This window comes from Hirundo rustica, chromosome 10 (assembly GCF_015227805.2).
Source record: "Hirundo rustica isolate bHirRus1 chromosome 10, bHirRus1.pri.v3, whole genome shotgun sequence".
NCBI classification, from domain to species: domain Eukaryota; kingdom Metazoa; phylum Chordata; class Aves; order Passeriformes; family Hirundinidae; genus Hirundo; species Hirundo rustica.
The window spans coordinates 14,265,293-14,289,009 of record NC_053459.1 but is presented as its reverse complement, the minus strand read 5'-3'; the positions used below and the strand labels follow the sequence as shown (position 1 = coordinate 14,289,009).

Here is a 23,717-nt window from a genome sequence, read left to right as displayed (position 1 = left end):
CCGCTGCCACCTGCTATTCCTCCCCTTCCCGCAGCACCCATTCTCTCCTGTTAGTTTTTTTTTTTTTTTTTCTCCCCACTCCTCCTCCCCCTGCGCTTTCCACCGCTGCAGAGCCTCCGGAGCCGCCAAGCACAGCAGAGCGCCCTGAAGCCGCGGCTGCCCCGCCGCGCCTCGGCCCGAGGGAGGGGAGCCCGCAGCGCCCCGGCCCGGCCCCAGGGAAGGGAAAGGGCAGGGAGCCCGCAGCACCCCGGCCCGGCCCCAGGGAAGGGCAGGGAAGGGAGCCCGCAGCGCCCCGGCCCGGCCCCAGGGAAGGGAAAGGGCAGGGAGCCCGCAGCGCCCCGGCCCGAGGGAAGGGCAGGGAGCCCGCAGCGCCCCGGCCCGGCCCCAGGGAAGGGAGCCCGCAGCGCCCCGGCCCAGCCCCAGGGCAGGGAGCCCGCAGCGTCCCGGCCCGGCCCCAGGGAAGGGAGCCTGCAGCGCCCCGGCCCGGCCCCAGGGCAGGGAGCCCGCAGCGCCCCGGCCCGGCCCCAGGGAAGGGAGCCCGCAGCGCCCCGGCCCGGCCCCAGGGAAGGGCAGGGAAGGGAGCCCGCAGCGCCCCGGCCCGGCCCCAGGGAAGGGAGCCCGCAGCACCCCGGCCCGGCCCCAGGGCAGGGAGCCCGCAGCGCCCCGGCCCGGCCCCAGGGCAGGGAGCCCGCAGCGCCCCGGCCCGGCCCCAGGGCAGGGAGCCCGCAGCACCCCGGCCCGGCCCCAGGGCAGGCAGCCCGCAGCCCCGCGGACCCCCGAGGCTGCACGCTGCGCCGCCCTCTCCCGGCGGGATCGGGAATTCCCGGGCCCCGCGGCAGCTCCGCTCCGGTGAGCGTCCGCCTCGCCGCAACAGCCCTCGAGAGGCCCGCAGGGCACAGGGTTGATACCTTCCCGAGTGCTCTAAATGCGTATTGGCATTTCTCAAATGCCTTTCCGATAAATCACGTATAGGCACCGTGGTAAAAGCCCGGTGTAGATTGTGGCACTCAGCCGTGCTGCTTGGAGCCACTCCAGGCACACCCATTATCCCAAGTTCTAAAGCGCAATTATCCCTGAGTAAGAATCTGCTTAGCTACTAGAGCCAAGTTCATTCAGTACATGAAGAAAGCTGCCTGTTTATTTTCCATTTAGCAGTTCTTATTCCCGTGTGCACAAGTTTAGGTGTTTCTCATAATAATTTCTGGTTGGAGGAGCTAAATAAACTGGGTACCAGTTCCTCTGTAGGACCTGGTGCTCCAGGTGTCAGGAAACTAAATCCCTGCCTTTTGGCCCAAATTCAGTAACAAACACACAGCCTCTGTTTTAGGCACTACTACTAACACGTGCCCAGGCAGCTTCTTTCCCAGACCACCGTGGGAGAGCCTTTGCCAGAGATGGGATCAGGACATGGATTGTTTCACTCAGCTCTCCTGTAGCAGTAGGCAAGGAGTCCTGCCTCAGCTGAAACCATCTGTTCCTCTTACTGGACTGGATCATTCCCTTTACCATCCCAGTTCTTTTAAGCTGACATCACATAACAGCTACCTCACATGCACTTTGTGAGAATTCAAAGAAAGCAAATGCATGGATCTCTGTAGCCCCCAAACTATTTGATAACCAACTTCACTTACAAACTGTGAGAAATACTAGGAGACTCCCATTGCCATGCCAGTGATAACAGAGCAGAACCACATTTATTTGTTTAAATGCATCAGGGATATTTCCACAAACAAGGAGTTCCAAGCACTACAGATGCACGAGGGGGCAATAACCCATTATTTCTGCCTGAGCCTGGCCTTGCAATCCCTATCCTGATTAAATTACTGAGGGTAGGATTATCAGCAGGATAATCAGATGCAGTGTCTAATCTGGATAACTCAGTATTACTGGGCCTCACAACACAGGATTTCACTGACCACCCAGCCAGGGCATTCCAGAGCATTACATCTCATTTTCACCACTTAAAGGATTCAAACACCATAGAGAATTGTACAGAGAGGAAAGCTACGGAACATAATCACAATTTCAGTCAAATGCAGTAGTGTTTGCGTAACTGCTGTATTTCCAAGAACTCCCAAAACCAGCACAAGGGGGATTTCAGAGAAATCACTTATCTGAACAACACACTGTGTATTTACGGGCTTCAGAATCTACACCTTTGGGTTTTCAATAAAGCCTCAAGTTCTCAACCCATCTGTTAGAAGCAGCTACGTGAAGCTTCATCTGTCTCAAAGGAATGGCACTGTCCAAATAGCCTTTTTTGGTCTGGATGCCTCCCTCAACCCTCCTCCAAGCTTTCCATTTTCTTGGCTTTAGCTTTGCCAAATAACTTAAGTGCTTGTAGGCAGCCATGAAACTTCCTGAGAGGGAGATCCCGAGGATAGAGACAAGTTCTGGAAATAAGAATTGTCTTATACTTGGAGGATTTCAATATCACAATTGTCAAAATTTCTTGCTTATCACATGCATGTAATTGCTCACCCCCAGTCTGGCTTCCCCTCAGCCAAGACTTTCCTCCCCATGGTTCTACAAGCTTCTCATTCTGAAACAGAAGGTAGGACCTCGGTGATGTTCTGAAGAAAAGACCCAGCTGTGAGAATCTGAACTTGCTTAGCTCTCATAGCACAGCAAGCAGGGTTCAGTAACAAAATGGCCTGGACAGGGCACAAAGACGAAACCGAACCTGATCTTTCACCTAGTCCTCCATTGTTCACAGACAGCATGAGAGGGTATTTTAAAATCTCTTCTGATGATCTGTACAGCCGGAACTCCTGTTCTGTTCAAAAAATGAAACACTTAGAAGCTTTCATCACCGTATCAAAGTCCCTAGTGGCCCCTGCCTGCCCTCCTATGAAGAGTTTGATCTCCTTTTAGGAAGAAGATAAGGCTGTCCTTGAGCAAAACTGCTTTTCAGTGAAGTATTGTGCTGTTTTTGTGAGAACATCAGACACCTCCAGGTGTCTCTCAAATATGCATCCCTCAATAGTTGCAGCTCAGATTTTTTGCCAGGCAGCTCACAGAAAATAGACCGTATGCATCGGACTTGTGTTTGAAGGGCACATTAGAAACGTGCTTCATGGAAGAGATGTCCAGATTACATTTCTGATGCTGCATAACTGTGTGCATCCATCTTATCTCCAGTTACAAGGGCAAATAGGAAAAAGAGGACTGGGAGGGAAGAAGTTGAGCTGAGAACAGATTAAAAGGTTGCTAGCTGCCTTCAGTTCATACTCACTGCCAAAAGCAAGGTCATGAAATACTATCTCCCTGCATTGTTAAAAATCTCAAAGGTAAAAGGATACTATAATTTCAAGAATAAAAATGGCTGCATGAAACAACCTTATCTCCCATAAGGGATGATGACTTTTTACCCAGGGTAACTACATCCTACAGCAAATACAAAAATGCCCAAGATCTAGAGCATCACTGCTGATTTAGCTCATCACCACACAGAAATCAACAGCCCTCATTCACTAAGCATCAGGGATAGGAAACAGGAACAGCAACTGGCTGAGTCAGACACCAAGAAGGGAGCACATTTATGGTGAGAAATTTCATCATGCACTTCTACCCACCAGGTAAAACAAGAGTAGATAAAGAAACATCCTTCCCATTCGGTGTTCACATTCAACCAGAGGCTGGAATACAGAAAAGAGAAACTCCCATCCTACCACCTGTAATGGAAAATGTTGGGAAAAGGCAGTGGTCAGAGGCTCATAGGAGGGAGAGCAGAGGCAAAAGAAGGTGGTGACTTTTTTTTCATACTCTGTGATTACAGTTCTGAAATTGAGAACTCTGACTTCTGCCCACTTCCACTGATGTACTACTACTCAGGCTATGCAAAGAGCAACAATGGACCCACCGCCTGTCTGGGAGACCTGCCTGAAATTCTTACTGCAGGGCCAACAGAATGAGCCTCTCGGGCACTCAGTGGATTTGTTTCTTTGGAGTTTTGTTTGCATTTTTAACAAGTCACCCATTGAGAAATTTCCTTTGGCTCCACACCCTCAAGATAAGTCACATGAGGGTTTCACTAAGAAATAAGACAGCAGCTGCTCTCATCTCCATGTCCAGAATCAGCTGAGACAGTATAACCAGACCCAGAAGTGCTAGAGCAACAGGATAGGAATTGTGGTCTAAACATTTCTACAGAACAGGACTTTGCTTTCCCAGGCAATTCTTTTATTTCTTTAAGAAAAGTAGAGAAATGAGGTAGTTTAGCACATGTGAGGAATCACAGCCTTTAAAATACAAGCCAACATCAGGCTGCATTGCACAGTTTCTGCTTTTAAAAATCTGAAGGCTTCAAGGAGTGATTAAGGTCTCTGATAATACAGCCTGGGACACTTGTGCATTACCATTGAAAAGTACACCTGTGCTCTGCTGAGGACTCTCACATTGGTTGGGTCAATGAAGTCATTCCTGCAAGCATTTCAGGCACAGGTAATCCAAATTCAACCTGCAGGCAGCATACTCCTCAAGTAAGGAAATAACCAAGCTACTGAATTACCTTGATCAAGAAATCTTAGGACCCAGCTGGGCAAAGTCTAGGCTTCACAGCAGATGCCCTGCAAGGCAAGCAGCCCCTCACCCCAAGCACGCATCTCGAGCAGAAACAGGGCTCACAGACACACCTGCACCCAAACTGCACTGAGTGACCTTCTGCAGCACAAACGCAAAGCACATGGACCACAACATTTTGCAGGCTCCCTCAACTCACACTGTCAAAGAATGCATCTTCACAGCAATTTGAAACATAAGCCAAGGGAACACTTCACCTTCTCTCCATGACCTCACAAGGATGTACAACCACTTATAAGCACCTGCTAATGTCCAACTTACTAGTGATAGCAGCAAACAAAGCTGACTCTGCCAGGATATATTCTTTCTTTCCAGACTGACCTCACAATTCCCCACACAGGGAATTCTGCAGGCTGAGCAGTGTTACCACACAGGGAACCAACAACTTCAGACAACTCAAGCCCAGCAGGCTTTTCAAGGCTTCTTGCCTTCAAGATCAAGCAACTCTCTCCTGCTCAGCTCTCCTCAAACCAGACTTCTCCAGAGAGCAGATCTGGAAGGCAGTCACACTAACTTCTTTTGTTTCCTTTATCCTTTCCTAGGGAAAGAGCAGGCAGCAGGACAGTTCTGCTTCAAATTCCCAGAACATCGCCTCAGGCTCTCTAGGCACCCCAGCTCCTGGCATACACAAGCAAACCCTGGCCTTTCATCTCGCTCAGCTCACAAGGTTGCTCACAGCTTTGCTGTAACCTCTAGATAACAGGAAATGCAGAAGTAAGAAAGACAAGCACATACTTCCACCAAAATGAGAGTTCACCTTTTCCACCATTTCACAGCTCAAGATCTATCCCCTTTATGACCACAGGGTCTGCCTGAAGCTCAGGGGCCAGACTCAGGACACAGAGCTGTTTTTTTACATTGTGCACAAATTCACACCACTACTGCATAAAACCTCACTTACTTCTCCTTCCATCACTGACTGCAGCCGCCGGCCAGCCACCTTCACAGCACAGAGACTTCCCCTTAAAGGGCCTTCCTAATGCCCCTCAGGGTTCTTTATAACCTTGCTAATGACTGCTGGTGCCCCTCACCTGGGCTGCTGCTGAGCAATCAGTGCCCTGTGTTGGGACCAGCTCCAGGTGAAGGGTGATCCTTCTCAGGCACAGCCATGGCCAGGTGTGCCAGGAAGGTCAGGGCTGCCCTGCAGAAAGAAATAAGAAAACTAAGGTTTTTTTCTCCTAATCCACTTTTCTGTGTGTGACAGAGGGAGAAGGAGGTCAGTGCCTCAACTGCTCCATCTTACAGATGGAATAAAGTGGTGATCCCAGACCCTCAGGGCCTGCCTGTCATAACAGTGGTCTCCCTCCATGTGTCACTTATGTGTTCAGAGCAGATGAATTGGTTTTCAGCATGAGCACATTCCAGGTCCAGCCACTGGCACTCCTGAGGACTGCAGCTCCAGTTAAGCTGATGTGAGCAGCAGGCTCTTGGCTTCACTAGCAGTCAGGTCCAGCTCCAGGCTGAGGGGCTGGTTAGTGGCTGGCAATTCTGAGTGCAGCATTGAGGAGTGTAGGAGCTACACAGGATTATGTAACAGCCTTGCACTAGTTCTGCCTAGAGCTGAGTCAGGGACATGTACCTTCTTTGGTCAGAACCAAGATAGGAACTGGAAAGCACTAAGCAGATGAGGGGGCAGAACCCTGTGAACTGTGTCCTGATAGGCTTGGAGATAGCCCAGGATAGCTCATCTGTCCTCAAGTGTGTGAGCAACAGACATTTGTCCCAAAAAAAAGAGGTTTTTTTAATTTTCTTAATTTTGGCTGCTACTACCTTCTGCAGATTCAGAAGTTCTCCTTTTTTTCCCCCATAAGATACACAAACCACAAAAAATAGGGGAAATATTTGGGATTATTTAGGAAATAGATGAGTCAGTCCTGTTTCTTTGCTTGTTTGAGCAGGTGGGCTCTCTGGTGAGAGGTAGGGTTTGCATAAGGAACATTAAAGCTGCACTTAACAGTTTCAGTTCCTGCATTTGCACTATCGATTGGCACCATTCAAGCCCAGCTTTAATGCCTGACAGCAGACATAAGCTATGAGACAGCTATGTCCCTACTGGGAGCAATGATATATTATCACTCTCTTTAAATGAACCTGGAGAAGTACTATATATATTTAACAGAAAGTCCTGTCTCTGACTGCAAAGGAATTTCAGGGGTTGCAGAAGTGCAAACCAACATAGCATCTCTGTGACTAGACTGAAAATCAGGTCCTAAAAGTGAGTTATGCATACAGGAGATTATTTTACAAACACATTCATTAATTCATGTTGCTATTCTGTCCTCATGCCCCTCTCTTCATCTTTTGAATTCAAGCTGGCAAATGGGGACCTTTGCTGAAGTGCTGCATGTAAAATTGACAACAGCAGGTATCTGGCCCATCATCATCCTGACCTCAAAATAAAGCCTTTTCCTGCCAGATGTGTGAAGGGACAAGACTATGGGCAGATGAGAAGAGAGGGTTATTTCCAGTAAGAACTGTGAGGCTGCAACTCTGCCATGAGACATTACCTGCCTTTGCTAGCAGAGTGGATGTTTCCCATCTGGCAAATGCCATGCAGCTGAGAGATACCCGAGCTGGCTCTGAAAGAGTTCTTCTCAGAAATGGGAGCTGCTGGTGGTCTCATTAGTGCCATGGAAGGAGAGAGCAGGTCAGTACAGGGCTGCCTTCCCTGGGAGAGCCGGGCTGGTCCCATGTGGGGCTGTGCTGTTCAATGTCCCCAGGAAAAGACCCAGGTGTTGTCTCTAAGCCAAGCACAGAGGGCTGGGAGGGGAGGCAGACACAGCCCATCCCCTCCTGGCCTTCCATGGCCCTTGGCTCCCACACAGAGCTCCTTGGGCTCACAGGGTGCCTTGTCGAGGGAAGTGCTCAGTGAGGGAGCGGTAACTATTGAAGGAGAAACGGCATTTGGATCTTCAGGGCCTTTTTGCAGTCAGACCAGAGGCGTACATGTGGTTACACTGGGCCCTTTTAATTTTAATTTGAGACAAAATTATCAAAGTAAGAAACACTTCACTGTTCAGGAGAACTTTTAAGACATTGATACAGCAAGAAATTGAAAGACTAAGAGTTCAGTGTGCAGCCACACACAAACCACAGCTGTGCTTGGTGCTCAGTGGAGCAGTCACACATGGGTTTGTGTTTGTCTCCAAAACTGCATCTTTCCAAAATTATCACAGCTGTGTTGCCAGACCAAAACCCCTTCCAAGCAGAGCACAACAAAATAAGGTTCCTTGTGAGGTGGCAGCTGGGCAGGAAATCCAAGCCTAACACAATATTAAAACATCATGTGAAGCTCCTTTTCACTCTTGTCTCTGCTCTGTGGAAGGGCTGTGCACAATGTACTGCTTCTTAGGTGTTTGGGGGTTTTTCCTCCCCCTTTTTCTCTTGAGCTATTATTCAGAAGTAGCTTTCAAACTGAAGCACTGACTGTATTCAGTCAGTTTCACAACGAAGCACAGCACTGCAATCACAGGAGCCAGTGCGCAGGGACTGCTCCCACAGCCTGCAGCCTCACTCCACCCCTCCGCACAGCCACACTGCTGAGTTTCCACCTGCTCAACGAGCTGGAAGGTAACAGGCTGGAGGGTTTGCTCAGTTTCCTCCATATTTGGCTTTTCCTTGGGAGAGCGTGATTTCTGTGCGTGCTGGATCAGTATGCCCTGGCAGCTTGGGCAGCCCTGCGTATCAGAACAGCAACCAGTGCCTCTGAATTATTTACTCCAACTCACATGAACTTGCATTTCTCTTCCTTTTCAGCCCAGTCACCGTGGTGTGTGCTGTTCCACGAGTAAGCTGGAGAGACAGATGACACAGACGATGAAGTCGCACGAGGTGATCATAACAGAACATGACAAGGCGTTTATGCAGCTCCATTCAGCACCATTTAAAGCATTTAATTTCATTAGAGTTAATTACTACGTAACAGAACACCTCTGAAGAGTTTATTTAAAGATGGAGAGGGGAATGGGGCAGGCTGGGTGCAGTGACAAGACAGACCAGAGGAAAGGGTTAAGACATTTCTTTCCATATCTCCTGCTGCGCTGGGTTTGATATTCTGCCTTCAGTGGATTTTGATGTGTAAAGAGCCATGCCTTGGGGAAAAAACAACTGAGGAACTTGTGTGCCACTGACCTGGCAACACAGGCATCGGTGGATTTAGTCACAATAGGGTGGTGGGACCCAGAACAGCTGAGTTCCATTTCTAGAATCTCCTTTAACTGGTGGGCTTGTACTCTTTTCTAGAAACCTCTGTAATGACTTCCCACCATTGTTCCATCCATTTTAATCAGTAGCAGAGTTGATGCTAGTGCAACCAACTCAATTGTTCCACAAGATAACATCTGTATGTGCCCACAGCAGTTCAGGGGTTAAGTACAACACTTGCCAACCCCAGTTTTGCCACCACTGATTAACAAAATAATCTAATGAATATAGCCCTGTGCACCTCAAGCAAGATCAGCAAGAACCATTAGCAAATAGAGGACACCTCTTGGAGAAGCTAAATGAAGGTTGCAGCTTGGACTTTTTTCATTACTGCTCTTTTGCCTGCTATTGGGTGTTAAAAAGTGTGGGTCTGGAGGTGGACAAGATGAGCTCTGGAGCCTAAACATCAAAACTCCCAGAGACAGTTCTGGTCTCCATCCCTCATGGTGGCAGGAGGCAGAAGAACCACAGCAGCTGTGGCTGCTACATGACACACTCAAGCTCTGAGACACTAGGGTGCCTCTGTGGTGGCACAAGTCATGGAGACTGCTCCTGGTCGAGTCATGGTGCTGAAAAGGTTAGACTTTGCAGTGGCCTCCCTGCAGGAAGGATTATCATCTCTGTGGTCTTTCAGATCAGACAAGTGGAGTTATCTTTTCATGTGTCGGCTGTAGGGAGCCTGGCCAGCCATCATCGGTGTACACAGACCCAGCCTGTACCCTTCAAACATAACCAAAGTCTGTTCTGAGAGCACAGACTTCAGTCAGGAGCACACTTACTCTGCAAGGGATGCTGAAGGTTGAAGACTGGTTTGCACAGAAGCACCTTGGCATTTATTCTGTGATCAGCTGCAGCCCGCAAAAGTGGCAATTAATATACTGTGTGCGTAAGCCTTGGCACACAGGAGGAAGGAGAAGGACACAATAGGTCACCAGCCCTTCATGAAAAATACCCATTCCTTTCTTTGAACAGTGCTGAACAAATCATAAAACCCTCTCCCATCCTGTCAATGTCATGGTAGGGCATGGGCAATAGAAGCCCTGGAGACAAAGCCATTAATGAGTGCAGAGCCCAATGTCCTAGGCCAAAGCTATGATTTGTAACCTCTGAAGTGGACGAAAGCAGCTCATCTCACTCCACCTCCCCAAAATAAAGCTAAAACAAAGGAGTCAGGGGGGTTGAGAAGCAGGGAGAAAAGTGGCTTTTTGGGCTCAATTTTCACTTTGCACTGGAGCTTGCTTGACTTCAGAATCACGTACTATGTCTTCTGTGTTCTTGGCAAGACCTCAGTCAGGTCTTTCATACTGGTATTCCTAACACACAAAACTGAGGGAAAGACAGGGCTGAGTCAGTTTGAAGAGAGCCTGATGCCCCCGATATGCACCCACATCTCTGCCTGGTGAATCAGGCTGTCTGGAGACTGAATGAGTGTGTTCCTCTACCACAGAAGGCCAATAAGATAAAAATAACCCCCCAAAGCCTACATTCAGCCTGGAAGCACAGTGCTGAGCCAGGGACAATGATAATAGGAAAACACAATAGTTCCTCAGAGCAGTCCTAAAATAATAGATTATAAATGGCAAAAGGGGAGGAGAAGGGAGTTAGGGCTATTTTATCACTATTCCAAAAGCATTTAGAGGAAATAAATTTGGATTCACTTGACAGTTCTTGAAAGCCAAAATGTGCTAAATATAATGCTGAATGTACCTAAACCCAAAACATGTCAGCAAGAGTCCCTTGGCCAGGGTGTTCTTTTCCCTGCCTCTCCCCTGGTTTAGCCTTTGCCCCATGATGGTTATTTGCCTTTCTGGAGAGCTTAATCAGGAGCTATTAGAGACAGAGCTCTCTAAGCTGTATAATGTTGAAAGTCCATTAGCTCACCCCAAGCAAGGCTGGCAGGAGGGAGATGGTGAACTTGCTGAAGTTGAACAAGCTACTTGCATGCTGAATATTTCTAATCACTCAGCAATGCCAGGAGAATGTGAACATTATTACAATCAGCTGCCCAGTGACCTTTTGAACACGCTCACTTTAATACAAGACAAAGTGGCAAAATGCATCCAGCACTGAACCCACAGAAAGGGACAGATGGATGTTTTTAAGCAATCCTAGGCACTCACTATTAACACCTTTAAAAAAAATTTTCATGAGAAATAATCATTAGCAAAGTCTCTCTCCCTTTCCCTCTGCCACAGTCACTTGCATTGTGCATGGCCATGTGTATCATGCATGGGTTAACAAAATATGATAAATGTCTGCTTACTTTTGGTCTGACCACAATCAGCTTTAATCCAGAAAAGTACACATGCTTTGTTTTAAGCATATTTTCAAGTCTCCCAATGGAATTTATTGTGACTGCCACCTTTCAGTGCCTGTTTCAGTCAATTTTTAGCAGACACAAGCCTGTCCCACAGCCCTCCATGAGGAGACCAAGCAGTGGAAGAGCACAGAGCTCACGTGTCCAGCCCAGAACCACTACAGCTGCCAAAAGAAGGTTGCTGTCCACTGCAACGAGGCAATCAGGGAAAGTCCAAGAATCTAGACCAAAATTAGTGCTACTTGTCACAATGACAACAGAGAAGACAGACTACTGTAAACCAGCTCTTTCAGAGGCCTTTGAGAATTGGCTTCTAATTTGGGCAGCGCATGGTTAAAGTCCGCTGGTGTTTTGCTGCAAAGAGTGACTCTGATGCCCAGTTGTAGTTTTCTGGTTAGAGCACCACATGTCTCCAGGCTAAAGTATTGGAATATGTGCAGAAACCCATTTATCACAGCATGACAAGAGTGACTGAGCCTTCACACAGCATGCCTGAAGGAGCAGAGACTGCAGGCTTATACAAAGCTCTTGGTCCCTTGCTCCCTTCTGCCTTGAGTTCTCCCAACACAGCACAGAGAGTAACCTCCATTAGCTGGTGGTTCTATCACCTCTGCAGCAGCTCAGGTATCCCTCTGAAGAAGTAACAGCTCGTTCAGAATCTTCTAGAACTTACAACAACTGGAACCAGTCAAATTAGCTTCTTCTCCCACTGTCACACTGGTGAGAAACTCTATGGAAAGGGCAAAGGCAAAAGCATGTTCCAAAAGTAGGACCAGAGCCAGGATGCCCAAGGAAGATCACAGTGGGAAGTGAAGTGGAGCCTCTTGAGGAGCACTTTTCCTTCCTCCCCACCTTTCTGATGCCTCAAAGCCAGACCCTCTTGCCTGGGACTTCCTCCCCTTTAACCCTGTAGGAGTCAGCAACTCACCGACTCACAAAGGATTCATCCTACATGCCACCAGCCCCTCACAAACTCTCCCAGTCCTTTTGCAACATCACTCAGGACAGGGAGAGGCCAGCAGAAAGGTGGCTAATGGGCAAAAGGAAAAGAAAAAAAGGAATCTTATCTGCCATAGCAGTGGGTGCAGAACTGAAGCTCCCGTGGAGACACTGGCTCACAGCAGTTATTTGTCCCTTCTTGACATCAGCAGGGAAGTTGCCTACATTGCTAATTTAAAGCAAGTTCCCTCTTATTCCAGTGTTTGTCAGATTGGCCAAGTCTCTAACCCCATGGGGCTGAGTGATCTAAAATGCTTGTGTGAATGACTTTCAAGAACTCCCTAATAGGAAAAGCACCACGGTTTCATTGAAACTTACAGAGAGAAATAAAGAGTAAAAGGTCATTGGTATCTAAACCCACTGACTACTCTGAAATCCCACATAGAGACCTCTGCACTTCACAAGTCTGTGCCAGCATATACTCAAAGACAAGAGGGGACAATAGAAAAGGAAGAAAATAGTCCTTTGTGTTCTCTGATACACAAAACACTTGTCACCTCTCTGGGCTGGCAGCCTGCTTCATTAAGTTAACTATAGCACGTGGAGAGGAGCAAATACTAAACAGATACAAATCTACTGCAGATCAGGATTCTGTCGCCCTGGCAGACAGATGATCCAGGTAGAGGACATAACATTCTCACAAACCCACCTGGAAAACTGCTTTTCAGTCCAGTAAAATGTCAAGCCTCCATTCCCCCACCCAAAACAAACAAACAAACAAACAAACAAACAACAAAAAAAAAACCACACCAAAACCCAACACACAGAAGGCAGGAAGAACAAGGTGGATACTTTTCAAAATGTTTTTTTAATTAAAACCAAAAAAAGGAGCACACACCAGAGCTTGACATGGGCTCGTCAAACTGCTGGTCACCAGGACGTTAACTGGCACGAGGAAGGCTGTGTTCTGCATATCTCAGGAGCAGTGGCACAGACACTGGGACTCCTGCGAGAGTGCTCTGCCTGCTAGGCTACTGCTGCTTTGTGCTGAGCAGATTTCTCGTGTAGTGATGGGAAACTTCATCCTGCAGCCCAGACTCTTCTTTCAACAAACAGAAGTCACACAGACTGGGGAAGAAACCATTCAACAAATCTGCATTTTCCAAGCACTTCTGGAGAGGATTCCCCATTGTTTCTCCTGCCTCCCCCATGCAGGTTATAAACAGGTTTATATGGAGACTCATCTTTGGCAATAGCCACACAGGTAGAACCCGGTTCTGCTTCTGCTGAAGTCAATCCATGTCCTTCCCCAGACCAAACTGCAGCTGCACCAGGGCTCATAATCAAGAGCCAATTGTGCTTTAAGGTTAAATCCTCATCCACTCCATCAGGCCAGCAACTTCTGAGAGCTTCTTGTAAGTGTGTACCAGTAAATTCAGGCAAATGTGAACATCTTGGCTATTGCAATGGGGTGAAGTTTTCAATTGTACCCAAGAGATGGAGGAGCTTAAGTTTCGTTTTAAGACATGACTTGGGCACTAGATCAGGTATTGAAACCTCCTTGCCATCTAATAAAGCAGTTGCCAAAGCTGTTGGTGTGCTGCTCCACCAGCCTGGTTTCTTTACCACAAAGGCTGGGCTGAAAAAGTGACACATTTTTCATACACAATTTTCATCAGTTAGAATTTACTAGATATGCACCTCATTTGTCTGTCAAATATTTAAAAAATACTTCAACCTGCTCTAATAATCACATTTTAACACATGCATCAAGTTTGGATCAGAACAGCATCTCTGGGATAATCAGTAAGCCCAAATTGCTGATTTAAGGCCTAAATATCAGTCACTGGCCAGCCAGCCACAATAAGTCACTCTATCCTCGAACTCTTGGAATTATTTTTGGCTCAGACTAACCCTTGTTACCATACATCTTACCCTACACACAGAAGAAAAGTGTATGTGTTTTTCAAGGCTACTGTTGCACCACAAGTTTACATACAAACACAACTTTTGCAAACATGAGACCCAGAGTAAGATCTCCCATATGCCAGGGTGAGTCAGAAAGTTCTCAGGAGTCCAGGGAATGATAACTGCCAGAAAGGATCAGGCCTTATACATGCATTAGAGAAGCAAGGTAGCTCCTTTGCTCGAGGTCTGGCTGATTCACTTTGCACATACCACTGCTTTAGCATTACATCCTTATCTAATGGTAAACCTGTTTCAACAACATGCAATACATATTAATGCAATATGCACTGCAACGCACAATACGCATCCAAAGAAATATGCCAATGCAAAACTCTGACTGCTCACACATAGCTGGGCTAACAAGGAAGTCTTTTACAAAAGACAGTCAAGAAATCACCTGAAACCATGAGACCTGAGGGGTCTCAAGCAATCAGCAATATTGAGACATAATAACAGATGCTAATTCATGAAAGAAACACAAACAGTGGGACTGAGGTAATGGCAGAGATTTCATTAGTGCAATTACATTTAAAATGGTATGTTCTTTAATAGAATTTAAATAAGGCTTTGAATAATTACACACACTAAAACTAACATTCCATAACCTTATTCCGCATGGAAAAGCAGCAGAAACAACCCTCTGGACTGTACAAGGTTCAATTAATGAACAATTACATTCAAAAAGTAGATCAAAACAGAAACAACTCTTCCCCCAAAAAGCTGCATCATCATCATCTTTAAAGTCAGCTTTCTCCCCTAGTATCAGAAATGTGAAGAACAGATGAACTGGGCTTCAGCCCAGTAGATTTGGCCTCGTCAAATTAACAGCAGTGCTTTCCAACCCAGTCTCTCCTCATTTCTTTAGGGTGATGGAAGCTCATGGAAAAAGAAGTGAATTTCTGAAGCAACGGAAGGTGAATTGTCCTTCTTCTGGCCCAATAACGTACATAAACTATGGAAGCCTGGGAAAAAAACCCTACATTACACTGTGGCTTGTGTTTACGATGCATGTCCTCCTTTAGAAACTACTCACAGACAATGGGGCAGGGTGGGTGGAAAAAAAACCCAAAGCAGCATATGAAATAGTAATATACTGTTCTGAAATCTGCACTGTCCTGCAGAACCAGGATTTATAATTTATTTGGATTGTTCTCAACAGATCCAATCTATGCCAGATATGTAAAAACCAAGCGACTAAGTCATCAAGGAAAACCAAATGAAAAAACCTGCACACTGTAAGAGTTTTAAAAAACAAAACAAAATCCCAAGAAACACTGACGAAAGCTCAGAAAAATTTATCATCAATTCTGAAGTGGGGCCTTGTGACATCATCTGGATTAATGAAGACAGAGATGGACTTCCCAGGGTTCTCAGTCACTAGCTGTTGCAACTTTTTGGCTAATCGGTCATCAGGCTGGTTGGGGTCCCCTCCATCCGACTGTGGGGAGGGGATGCTGGTGGTGCTGCCCCGCCGCTGGAGCTCCAGGGTGAGCCTGTTGGCTGCTTTGACGTGTTCGATGGCAGTTCGGAGGTGCTCGGCAGGGTCGGAGCGCACCGAGGACAGCTTCCGCGCGTGGAGCATGACGGTGTCTTCGGAGAGGTGCTCCAGCATATTGCACTGCGGGATGAAGTAGTTTGGGCACATCTTGTTGACCAAGCAGTGCTGGAGATCATCAATGAGACCCAGGAGGAAGTGGGCTGCGTAATCCTCCTGGGCCAGGTAACTGGCTGGCAGCCTGTCACAAGCCCACAGCATCATGCTCCGCAGGTGATACGGACTAATGGCTTTGGGGCGGGACAGCAGTTTGATGATGATGGCTTTGCAGGCCTGGTAGGCTTGCATGAGGCTGCTGGAGATGCACTTTTTCAGCTGCACTTCACTCCTGGCAAACGACAGCCTCCATTCATTGTCCTTCTTCCCCTTGTAGGAACACGCAGGCACTAAATAAAACCCACTTATGACTTCCTCCTCTGTGATCTTCCCATCCCAGAAGTGGTTCTCCATCAGCCAGCTCTGTGCCACAGCTGGCCAGCCTTTGAAGGACACCACAGGGACAATGTCATAGAGCATGCGGCTGCTGCCCACTCCCAAAATAATGGATATGATAGTCCCATTCTTTTCTACCTTCTCCACCTTTGGCATCCCTCGTTGGGGCTTTTTCTGGATCTCAGAGAGGACAATGCTAATGGATTCATAGAACCAGTCTGCCACTTTTGTTGGGGAGAAGAAGTAATTGGTAGCTCCATTGATATGGTCCACGATGGTGCAGCAGTCCTTCCATTTGCTGATGGTTCCTTCGTCGAAGAGGCGCAGGCTCAGCCAGGAGTGGCACAGGGCCGAGTGGCGCATGTCCAGCGTGACCGGCTGGTTGCGGTCGTGCAGCTTCAGCGCGGGCACCAGCAGGGTGAAGTCCATGTCATAGTCTGTGCCCCGGGCATAAACATTCAGCTCATCCAGGTCTATGTCCACCACACCTTCCCGCACGCCGCCTGACAGCAGCAGATACTCGTTGGCTACAGGCAGCTTCTGGTCGAGTTTCTGAACCATGCCTGAAAAAGACAGAAAGAGAAGTCCTTTTAAAGAAGGGAAACAGATCCAGGATTAAAACCCAGTCCATGCCCAGCAAGGGGAAAAAAAAAAGGAAGGGGTATCTTTCACTTTTGGTGTGGCAAAAATATACATCAGGCCCAGCACTCAGACAACCTTTGGTCTCCCCTGACCCAGGGCAGGGCCTTCCCTGCATGCCTGGGAATATGTGAAGTCCATCCTAAAGATCACACTGCAAGCAATGGAAAAAAGCAGAAGCTTCTGGTGAAACACAGCAAAGCTACTCCTGGCACTAAATTTAACTTTTCAAACACCTTCTAAACCAGTTTCTCACCATATTGACATTCATTTCCATGATATCCAAATGTTTCACCAACACTCCATAGAGAAAAGAGAATATTAATTGACTTGCTGTTCTTATTTTCTCTCTGGTGTAGAAAAAAGCTGGACCAGCATCAGGGAGTTGGTTTGTTAATGAGTGAACGAATAGCTACAAATGTTAGTTCGAGCAGGTCTGATTTTACAATCTGCTTTACATTTACTGATGAACAAAGCAACATGAACAAAAGAAATGCATCCTTCTTGTATGGGTGAATGGAGCAGTTTAAATAATCAGGCAATTAGAGAAGCCAGCTCTGAAACTGGTTCTTCAAGCTGCAATGACATAAAATATCTGATCAGCTCCCCAGAACACAGACAGGAAGACAGATTTTTATTTTCAGCACCAAAACCAGACATGACATTCACCCTGCAGTGCTCATACCAATTGTACAAAGCCAGCTTTTCACCAGGAATTCTACATATACACCCCACTATACTGTGTCCACAGAACATGAGCAGCAGACTGAGAAGAGCCTCTACACAGAAGCTGAGGTATTAGCACTTCATTCAGTGTTCAGATTAGGCTTAAAATTGAGCTCTGCACTTCAACTGCTCTGCAGCCTGTTCCTGCTTTCTGGGCTTTTTCACTGCTGGTGTTCCTCTTGTGGTTAAATGCTTTTGGTTGCTTCCCAGCCTCAATTCAGCCACCACACCTCAGCCATGAGGGAACAAAGGCCTGTACAAATTCAGAGATGCTGAAGCTGTTATAAGCACTGCAAAAGGGATAGATATTTACCCCTTACAAGTACAAATGCACTAGCTTCTACTGGAATGCATTATTGACTCCAGCTTCTGAAAGGCAATATGGTTTTTTTACGTCAAGAATGGTCAAATGGACAACTTTCATTAAAAGGAAGACAGTCTTAGAGAGACAGCAGTGGGAATAACTAGCCAGAGGCACAACAGAATGAGCCAGAAAGCTGCCAGTCATTCTGTCAGCCCAGAATTCACAGGCAGACACTGTAAGGAAACATTAGGAATGTTTACTGAAACACAAATGATCAGCACTACAGTCTGAGCACCCATCCTGTCATAGTCCCAGTGACTGCAGAGCCTTTCCTGAGGCAGTGCATCCCTGTAGGATCACAGACACTGCCTGTACTGAATGGGTCACCCTAGCAGAGAGCAGCAGCAGCATCCCAAGGCACTGAGGGCTGCACTAGGCTGAGTGGCACCGCAGTGCTTTCAGAGAGACTCACCTGTCCTTTCCTGCGTGCCAGGACAGCAACAAGGAGATGTTATCTTCATGTATATAGGTAAGCCATGACCAGAACAAAATCTAAAGCTCTGTGGACACTGATTCTTTGGAAAAGCCAAGGAGATTGTAGGAAAAGGCCGCTGTTTGAAGCAGAATGTCTTGGGGCAATATTCAGTCTACCTGAAACCCCCCATGTGAAATTCCTTGTTAAATACACTTTACCTGTTTCATTCCTTCCAGGAGCACTGGACCCAGTCCATTTTGCTGCACTGAGCTGGGATGATTTTCCTGCCAGGCAAGCAAAGACATAACCCCTTCCATTTCATGCAGCTGCAGGGGCTGCAATAGAAGGAAATAGCTCTAAAGGAGTACTAAGAAACTCTTCCTGCTAAATCCTGAGCTAATCCCATTCTGCGATCTTGCCACACGCTGCCCTGTTCATCCTCAAAGGGTAATAACGAAGAAAAGCTTCTGTCAACCTCAAAAACATTTTCTGAGGCTTAGACACACAGTCAGCTGTTACCCTGATCCGTAGAGCAGCAAAGTCTTGCACAGGCCTCTCCATCCCAGAGGCCAAATAAGTAGCAGTCACTCTTTTGCTGTACCCAGAAGGGGTTTTCTAATGGGTACCTGAATTGTTGTGACTTCTGCAGACACTACTGACACACTTCCTCTGAATCCTGTCCCTGAGCCAGTGCAAGCAGCCTGAGTGCTTTACACCTGTCCTGTAAGTTGAGTCTGATACCCACGAAGAAGAGTCTGGATCAATCACATCATAGGGACAGGGAGCAATTATTCTTTTTCCCAAAGATTAAAGTACTACCGGCCCTTACTGTGGGGCAGCACAGCTATTCATGATATGAAGAGTTCTGATGGCCCATCTCGCCTCTACACTCACCCAAAATTTCCCGCTCAGGACGGTGATCTGCAGCATCTGCCATGCAGACCTGCAGATGTTCCTGACACAGGCAGACAGAATGTAACTATCCAACAGATGAAAATCTTCAAACCTACTGGATTCAATAAAAGATGCATTTTTCTAAACATTTTTAAACTTGAAGGAAGAAAAATGCTCTGCAGTGGGCCCTTTGCACCAAAATTTCTATCCCAGAGCCTTTGACTGAAAATCACAATTTTTCTAAAGAGATTCCCCACTATGGAATCTGATGTTGGATGAGTTGTTCTCCTTGGCCTGAAGAGAGCCTTTATCCTTACATGGGAGCAATAGAGTTGATAGTCTAACCCCATTCAACCAGCAAGTGGAACTCAAACCCTGCCTTCTGTACACTGTCAATGAGTTACTTATTTACCTCTCCAGATCCCTAGGCCTATCAACAGAAGAGAAATATTGAAAAATAGTAAGGAAATGGTTACAGGAAGTGATCTAATATATCATCAATATCTCTCTACCTGGATGACTGCAGTTTGATTAAACCCTTGAGCTCTGCTTGGCACAGAATTTCCCCTTCGAGTCCCAAACCAGCAACATCTGCAGCTCTGCCACAGAACAAGAGAAGGAATTTTTGCTAACAGATCACAGCAGCATTGCTGATCCAACTGAAGTGGTGGAGCAGGGAGTTGAGATAAGGTCCCCTTGAGGAAAGTATATTTAGAATAGGCATAGAGTGTTCTATAAATAGTTGAGTTGGCCAAATTCAGGATTACCTAAGGCTTGAGGAGTTTGCAGTGTCTTCAAACTGCCCCCCTTGTTCACAAATCAATTTAAAATGTGAAGGGCTTTCAAGGAATCCCATCAGCTGACAGTGTGTGGCACACACTACCTTGTCACAAAGCTTTCTTCCCAAGTTTCTACAGCCCATGCATGTACAACAGAAGTAGGCACTCCAGTCCAGCAAGTAAGTGCATGTAAGTGCAAATGCAAAGAAAAATACCAAGACTGGTACTCAACCCAAATACTTAGTAGCACAAGTGAGCCATTTGAGCTCTGCTCTTTTCATCTCAGTCCCAGGACCATCTGGGAGGAAGAGGCAACAGGAGTTACAGAAAAACTAGTGAAATTTATAGAACCCTTGTGGAGTTGTCTGTAAAGACCAAACCAGAATTTGAAGGGTCAAACACACAAAAATAATTTTAGCTGAAGGACCAGCTCTCATGGTATCAAAGTAGGTTCACCGCTACTTAAGAATCCTCTTGCTGCTACTATGAAAAACACATGATTCACAGTAGTACCTTGTGTGACACTGAAAAAGTTGTTTGACAAAGCTAAGTGAGAGACTGGTGTACAGTTACCACTTCTTTCTAAAGCACCTCAAAAGAGTCCTGTTTTTATAGACATGTAACTAAATTAAGATCTTCCCAAGCCATTAAATTTGGCATTCTAACAGGTAGGGATGCCTGCAAGCATGAGAAGGCAAGGATTGTAAGAATCAGGAGCACCACCTGTAGGCCAGGCTTGCTGGTTGGTTTACTAAACACGAATCCAGAGGAGCACAGGTGAACAAGTGAGTTCTACCAACAGAACTTCATTCCTTTGTTGTTTCTTCAGTGTCAGGAAAAAGGGGATTTATTTCTACTTCAAGAACTAAGATACCACTAAGATACAAAGAGAATAAAAACAGAGAAAAGAGATTTTATTTTATATAATACCTACATTTGGGACACATCCTTGAATGAACTGTCACTGATGCAGATGACAACAGAGACTATTTTTTCCATTAACAACAACAACAACAAAAAGGCAACACACAAATGGTTTCCATCCATTACAGAATTTCAGATGAATTGATTTCATAACCATTGCAGTGTGTGCTAGGATCCACTGCTATTTCATGACTTGCTTTGTGTAAATAAGGAGGAACACACAGATTTTATCTTTGAAGAAATTGATCACAAGAAAAATATAATGTAAAGACTTCTTTCTAACATATGCATTTCCTAATTTGGGGTTCCTTCTTGAAGTCTTTCTTTCTGATGCTTTAGATGTGCAACCACGGCCGCCAAAAGGAAGCACAGGCAAAACAAGATGCTGTTTGGTTAGTCTGACTTCATCTCATCAAACTGAATGGGGTGATGTTCAGAGCACTGAATTCAGGGAAGCTTCTGCTGCAGGGGAACTAGAGAGAGGTCAAACAGAAAGGTTCCACAGAGGAGAATCAGCAGAGCCTTGCACACAGAAGAAGGCTATCACAGGAATTCTTCTGGGAGCCAAGCCAGACCCAGGCACTAACTGGTGTATGTCCCCCTCGAGTTCCCTGGCAGCCTAGGGAGAAGATAGATAGAAGGGATCTTCCTTATATATGTGATCTGTTCTACAGGGAAAGCTAAGGACCACTCACATGTCCCACTGCCTCCCTCTTTTCTACTGCTTAATCCTTCCTCAGGACCCAACATAATCAAGACTCTTGATTTTTCCTCTCAGGTTCATCCTGTTTGATGCATAACCTTGAGAATGCCTTTTTTCTTCTATATGAAACCAATTGCATCCTGTAAGTCCCAAGACCTAAGGAAGTCTGACTTCCTGGACAATCAGACTGTGGTTGGAATTGCTCAGACAGCACTAACCACGCACTAGATGATATTAGCAGAAAACTAATTTGTAAGCTTAGGATTTCTCATGCTGGCCAGGCAATTCTTACCCTCGACTGCTACAAGAAATACATGAAAGTCCAGGCTAGTCAAAAATACAAAGAGCTTTTGTCATTTTTTGTAACGACACTAGACAGGGACTCTGAGGTTCCTTGACAATTCTGCTGCAAACAGCAGATCCTGCAGTATAGAAATGCTGCTCCAAAGAAAGATTTCTGCAGAGGTCTCCCAGCTATGCCTGAACAATGTGTGTTGAATTTCAGAAGCTTCTTTAAGACAGGATGGGAGGCCACTCCGATGCATCTGGACTGCGCAGATTCTTCTGTTTCCCTTGGTAATTGCAAATCTATTTATGAGCAGCACAAGTTTTTGTTACGCAGGAGAACTGGAAGAGTCAGCTCTTTAGGAGAGTCTTCAGTTACAAAGCACATTTTGAGAGGACTGTTGGCGGAAGCAGGCAGGGGGTGGGAGAAGAGTGGGGAGACTGAACCATGTGATACCAGCTTAGTGAAATATGGGATGCAAGCGAAGGAAGCTGCTCCTTGCAGACTGATACACCAGTGTCCCACTGATTCTGCTCCTTTTAGAAATCTTGTGACACGGTGACAGAACACACTGCAGAGAGACAGCACCCCCTCGTAAAATAAATCAGCTTCTTTCTCCAAAGTCTTCTTTAAAAACAATATTAAAAGTAGCGTCCCAGTTTTTTTCCAGTTTTCATGCGTCCTGGTGGAAGCCACCCACCTCGCTGAAATCCTGTTTGGCAATGGAAAGGGGTGCTTCATGGTGCAAGCAGGAAAAATTAAAAGAACCCAGATTTAAAGGGTGAGCCTGTACAGTGAAGAGTGGTGCTGTCATAAACATCTAAATCCACTCTGGCACCAAAACCAGCAGCAGTGTTTCTGTAGTGATCTGCTTGGCTAAACCAGTTAGGGCTCAGAGACCACAACAGCAGGACCAGGTTTCTCCCAGAGCTGGAACCAGCATTTTCAGAGGAGCCCTTGCATTGCTGTGCACCTCTGCTCTGGACAGGAAAAATTCAAGAGTCAGTTCCAAACTGATGCTGGGCTTCCAGTATGCCAGTCTGCTTATTCAGGAGTCTTATCTCCAGAGTCAGAGTAGCCAAACTAAGATAGGAGTGATGAAAGGTGAAAGCCTACATAGAATATGAAGTGCAAGTCAAAAAGGTGCTCTAGAGTCTGAAAAATGTGGGTGATGAGGTCTGAGAGTAGCTGACAAGCAGAACAGAAGGAAAAGGGGACAGAGAGGATAGCTGTAAGAACAACTTGCTGCTGCACCCCAGTTGACACTGCACGCTGTGTTCATATGGTGTCCATAATTTCAAATGTGCATAAGACATGAAATTCCCTTTGAAAATGGCACAAGATGCCATCTATCCTGGAACTGCAATCCCAGAGAAAAAAACATGCCAGGGGACAGATTGTTTTAACAGTTCCACCCTCTGGGACTGAGAGTGCACATTTGGCAAGAGCTACACAGAGTCTAGATGGGCCATTTCTGCTCACACCCCTATGGGGCACTGCTAAGTATTTGGCAAGATGTCACACAGGGAGAGACTCACCAGAATTCCTCTCTTGGATCTGCTTACAAGGTAACAGCAGTGGGCACAAACCAGGTTGAGCATCTTGAGTGCAAACATGCAGCTTGCAGGAGAGGCTGTTCTGCCCTTGTTTTTCCTAGTCCCTTCACTATTACTGAGATCTTTACAAGAGCACAACCACCTCAGTGTGGCACATAGCATTTCCATCTACTGTAACATCCTGGCACAGGCAACTGCTGCTGAGGGCTTTCAGGGAAAGAGCATTACGAGTGAGGAAAGTACAGCATAATAATTTTCCCTCTGCAATCTCCAAGCATTCTCTGGCTTTGCTATTTCCTAAACAAGAGGCAGTATTTGCAGCTTTGTCTTTAATTGCACTTATCTGCTTGGAATGTCTCTCATTGCTTTGTAAATCAGTTATATTTTTGTTCTAGTCAGTGCCTTGCAGCACTGTGTTCCACAAAGCACATGTGTC

At 46.4% G+C, this 23,717-nt stretch overlaps 1 protein-coding gene across 1 annotated transcript in view; it reads right to left on the bottom strand.

Moving 5' to 3' along the window:
* Positions 1-12,889: 12,889 nt before the first annotated feature.
* The window catches only part of MB21D2 (Mab-21 domain containing 2), a 59,789-nt gene continuing 48,961 nt past the window's right edge, over positions 12,890-23,717 (bottom strand). Inside the window, exon 2 of the mRNA XM_040074726.2 lies at positions 12,890-16,558. Within this exon, the coding sequence (XP_039930660.2) occupies positions 15,294-16,558 (1,265 nt within the window). The 3' untranslated portion in view covers positions 12,890-15,293. The remainder of the gene's footprint in view (positions 16,559-23,717) is intronic.